Here is a 4,917-nt window from a genome sequence, read left to right as displayed (position 1 = left end):
AGAGCGGTTACGGATACCAACTAAGAAATGGAGCAACCATCAGCCACCTCCTCTACATGGATGACATCAAGCTGTATGCCAGGAGGGAACGAGACATCGACTCACTGATCCACACCACTAGGATCTACAGCCAGGACATCGGAATGTCATTCGGGACTGGATAAGTGTGGTCAAATGGTAACAAGGAGAAGGAAGGTAGTGAGAACTGAGGGGATTGTACTACCAGAAGGCAACATAGCAGATGTTGAGGGCAGCTACAAGTACCTTGGGATCCCGCAGGCAAAGGAGAACCATGAAGAGACCGCAAGGAAAGTATCAACTACCAAGTACCTGTAGAGAGTAAGGAAAGTCCTGAGAATGGAAAAAACAAAGTCCGGGCATTTAACACCTACGCCCTGCCAGTGATCAGGTACTCCACTGGCATAATAAACTGGCCAAAGGAGGAGATAGAGGCCACTGAAATCAAGACAAGGAAGCTCCTTACAACGCATGGCGGCTTTCACCCCAAGTCCAGCATCCTGAGACTGTACACTAAGCGGAAGGAAGGAGGCTGAGGATTAGTGAGCGTCAGAGCCATTATCCAGGATGAAACAACAAAGATCCATGAATACATCAGGCAGATGGCCCTGATTGATGACGTGCTTAGTGAATACCGCAGGCAGCAGCAACCAAAAGAACAAGGGAAGCAAGAGCAGGAACCATCATGGAAGGACAAACCTCTGCACGGTATGTACCACCATCAGATATATGAAGTGGCTGATATCGAAAAATGCTATCAGTGGCTGGACAAAGCTGGACTGAAAGACAGCACAGAAGCACTAATACTGGCAGCACAGGAACAGGCTCTAAATACAAGATAAAGAGAGGCAGGGACATAGTCATGGTGGACAAACAGAAGGACGGACGCTGCTCCACTCTTCTGTGGTAACACTAACATCCTAAGAATATGGCTGAGCTGAAGCAGTTCTGTGAGGAAGAATGGTCCAAAATTCCTTCTGAACATTGTGCAGGTCTAATCCACAGCTACAGGAAGTGCTTAGTTGAGGTTATTGCTGCCAATAATGGTTCAACCAGTTATTAAAGCACTGTTGACAATACTTTTTTCCACCATCATGTTGTATGTTTAAATCGGTGTTCAATAAAGACATGAAACATCATGACTGTTTGTGTTTTATCAGCTGATAAATATTGTTTGTTGATATTTGTGACTTTGGTGAAGCTCAGATCACATTTCATGACCAATTTATGCGGAAAACTGCTAACAGTGCTGTTACTTTTTCTTGTGACTGTAATGTAAGCATGAACAAACTTAAGCCTTTGTAGACCTGACGGAAAAAGTATGCATATGCAATTAATATCAGAACAGCAGTAGGGACAATTTTAGCTAATCAAAAAAGCGGTAGGGACATGTCCCTACTGTCCCTGCCATAACTACGGCCATGGTTACTAGCTTACTTTACTGTGAGGTCAACAGGACATGTAACTGGTCAAGCTGATATTGAATTTTAAGAATGTTCTCTGCTGGACCGCAAGGCAAATTACATCAAACCGCCTGTTGTGCTTATTGACATAGTGCACATTGTTGGATTCAAACAGGTCATTACACTTCGAAAGATTTTTAACCACATTTGAACAAATGTTTGAAATTCGAATGAAAAGTGACACCTATAGCATATACTGTATGTAGAGTATAATATAGGTTTACATGTCCTACATGTGAGAGTCTAGATAAGCAATGTTAAGCACTGTCAGCACTCACACAGACTCATGACATAGTGGCTGCTGTTTCTGGAGTAGGTGGCAACACTCACCTCTAGATATGCGGTCTGCTATACAGAGGTGGAGGGTGAAGTAAGTGTCCAGCAGTGGGGAACCATTCTTGTTGACAATGTTTCTGGCTGCAATGCTCCGGAGATGACGCAATCGTCTCTGCTTGGCAGGGGATAGAGAAAGAGTGAGGACACTGAGAACAAATAAGAGATAGCAGAGCTGTTCAGCATCAGTCCAATCATGTGATGATGTTGTGATATTGTGAAGACACAGAACCCTGACTGGGTCCCAAAATGAGTTAAGAGAAATGCCTATAGGGATCAGTGAGGTATCACATTGGCCATCCTATGTACTGTTTAAGCAGCCTAAAATAGTAGTTAGTTCTTGTACACAAAGGCAACATCAGCTGGGACAGTCTGCATGTCAGGAATTCAAATAACAGACAGGACAAAAGTGACCAGTTGATTTTTAAGACATGGTTAGTCATGATACTGATGTGAAAACTATATGTCAAGGTTTTTACAATGGGCCAGCTGCAGAAAGCATCGTTCATAAACGTGACTTTCCACAGTAAACAAAAGCCAGCACTCCAGTGATGCACAGTTAACACAAATCAGCATTTTAAATGACACTTGTCCAAACCAATCCATTATCACTTAACATCTGCTTTATTTGAAAATTACAGTAATGGACAGACCTCCTTCCAAAAACCTTAATACAGAAGGTGGTGGTTTAGTAAATATCTAATATTTAATAGGAAACATTGACATAAATTAAATGATACCTGTGGACACACAAAAGGAACAGGGCTGGCATTTAGCAAGTTCCCACTTCAGCCAAGAACATTACCACAGCAGAAATTCTGCCTTGATCAGTGTACACAGCCTTGCTCCACACTGGGATTAAATCTAAGTCATGGGATTCCCTATGAGAACACAGGTCCCAGAAATAAAAACACTAATTGTTCCACAAATGACTTTTAACTTTCAACCCTCCTAAAAATATTAATGCACATTTCTAAATGGACTAATGTAGACCACAGGCAGAGAGAAATGGTTTTGAGCACACTTGTGACACTACTGGGTTGCATTATCCATAATAGATATACATTCATATCAAAGTCCCTACTGTAGAATCTGCAAGCTCAGACAAAGAACAAAGTCAGGGTCAGCTCTAAACTTAAAAGGGTCAAAGTAGTGTAATAGTGGTATATGATAAAGTGATTAGCTGGTCACAAGCCTTCTGTAATTCATACTGTACAGACATTCCATTTCTTTAGAAACCGGACTGGATTAACTCAAATCTAGAAAGAAAGTGGCCAAGTGTCTGTTAAAGGTGTCTCTGGGTGGTGTTGATTCAACTGTGTGCTCATTTTGTCATTTGTGGTGCTCTTGAACTGTACAAAACTATGCAGAGAGGTGATACAAGTGGGGCAGACAAAATAATAGTAACACCTGTCATATAGGATTTCATAAGTCCTCAATGCAAACTCCCAACAGCAATCATCTCTAGTGAATTTAGCTCTCTGTGTATCTGATACAGTGAACCAGTAGAACGATGCTGCTGGGACAAAGTTCCATCAGGTAGCAAAAATATACAATCAATAAATTACAGTTTAACAGCTATAGCATATTAGCCGATATGACAGTTTCCAACAAAGGCACAGCTAAAAAAAATTAAAAAAAAAAAAAAGCTTCATTTCTCTAATCACCAAAATGCAACCAGTAAGAACTGCACTGCCAAAATCCATGTGGCCACAGATCGATCATATGACAAAGCATACAAAAACAATATAAAACGAGATAAAAGGGTCAAGACACCAGAATTACAAAAGGCACTTTTTATTTACCAACACTAATAGTATCAAGTCATGCAAATATTTTTTTATCCACTTGAGATCCTTGTCTCTGAGGCTTCTGCTAGTCAGCCAACAGAGGTGGAGGTAAATGAAATGTTTTTCAATTGTATGTTTTTAGTGCTTTTGGAACCACAAACTAAAGTCTGTTCACCTCCGTGATACTGTGGTGACTCCAACAAAATCATAGGTGTATATATATGTTATCTTGAAACCTCAACACATTCTTTATAAATATTTGCATGACAAGTCAGCACAGTGCCTAATAGGACGTGATAGAGCCATCTACTGTATCAAAGTGGATAGTGTTCGTCGCCTATAATCAATACATCCACAGCACAACATGATCAGGGGGGTAATGTGTGCCTGTGTGAAGCAGTAACCTTAACGAATGAACTGTCAACCGTTTCCAAATGAATCAAAGGATGAGTGAATGAATGAATGGGTGGATTAATTAAAATTATTGCACAGGCTTTCAAAGAATCCCTATCTTAAATGAAATTAGTTACCGGTCTACTTATTGTCCGTATCACATTAAAGTCTCTATATTATGACAAATACACCACTACTGTAATGACATATGGCATGGTTTCCCCTCAACTGAGCTGTCACAAGTTACAATTAGCAGAAGCATACTAGCTTCGTGCACAACTAAAGGTGTAGAATGATACACCCAAAATAAGAAGACACACTGAAAAACTGGGGTTAAAATGCCTAACACCAGGCTTACTGGTTTTAGTTACTTTGTGTTGTCAGTCCAGCTCCGAAAATCTACAGAGAGCGAGCTAACTGCAAGCTAGCAGTTTAGCTAGCTAACTAGCTAGCCTGACGGGCCTGTCTTGCTTTTCAAGGTAGAAGAAAACTCACGCTGGAAACTAGTGCATAACATCTTGGGGCTGACCGGTTCACGTTTTCCTATTTTCGTTTCAATACAGCTGATATCAGCATGAGCTCAGAGGCTCTGCATTTACCTGCTGTGATGTGAGCTCTACATGTAAGGCTCGAGAGGATGAAGCTCCAGAGTTGGTGACAGAGGCGGCGGGGATGGCGAGAACCCGACCGGTGATAGAGTTCATCCTCCTGTCGGCATCAAGCGGGTCCTCCTCATTCAACAAAACATCCCATCCTCGACACCCAGGAAACTCGTTTTAAAGTTTACAACGCTCTGTGCAACCACCGGAAACATGTATGCTATTTGCGTTGGAAAGCACCACAACAGCTGTCAGCTAGCCAACGGGACGTAAACAAAGTGCAGGCTATTTTGCCACTGTTGGTTCAGAAATCGGTCTCCG

At 41.6% G+C, this 4,917-nt stretch overlaps 1 protein-coding gene across 2 annotated transcripts in view; it reads right to left on the bottom strand.

The window, feature by feature from the left end:
• Positions 1–4,911, bottom strand: part of uvrag (UV radiation resistance associated gene) — a 96,462-nt gene extending 91,551 nt beyond the window's left edge. Inside the window, exons 1-2 of one of the 2 annotated variants that reach the window (XM_020622072.1) lie at positions 4,597–4,911; positions 1,812–1,932 (exon numbers count right to left, since the gene is read on the bottom strand). In XM_020622072.1, coding sequence (XP_020477728.1) covers positions 1,812–1,932; positions 4,597–4,701 — 226 coding nt within the window. In that variant the 5' untranslated portion in view covers positions 4,702–4,911. The remainder of the gene's footprint in view (positions 1–1,811; positions 1,933–4,596) is intronic. The other variant, XM_020622073.1, reaches the window with a different exon arrangement.
• Between the last annotated feature and the right edge of the window lie 6 nt (positions 4,912–4,917).

The sequence above is a fragment of the Monopterus albus genome, unplaced genomic scaffold (assembly GCF_001952655.1).
Source record: "Monopterus albus unplaced genomic scaffold, M_albus_1.0 scaffold272.1, whole genome shotgun sequence".
Classification (NCBI taxonomy): Eukaryota; Metazoa; Chordata; class Actinopteri; order Synbranchiformes; family Synbranchidae; genus Monopterus; species Monopterus albus.
Note: the sequence above shows the minus strand (reverse complement) of the source record. Positions and strands in the feature narration are given on the sequence as shown.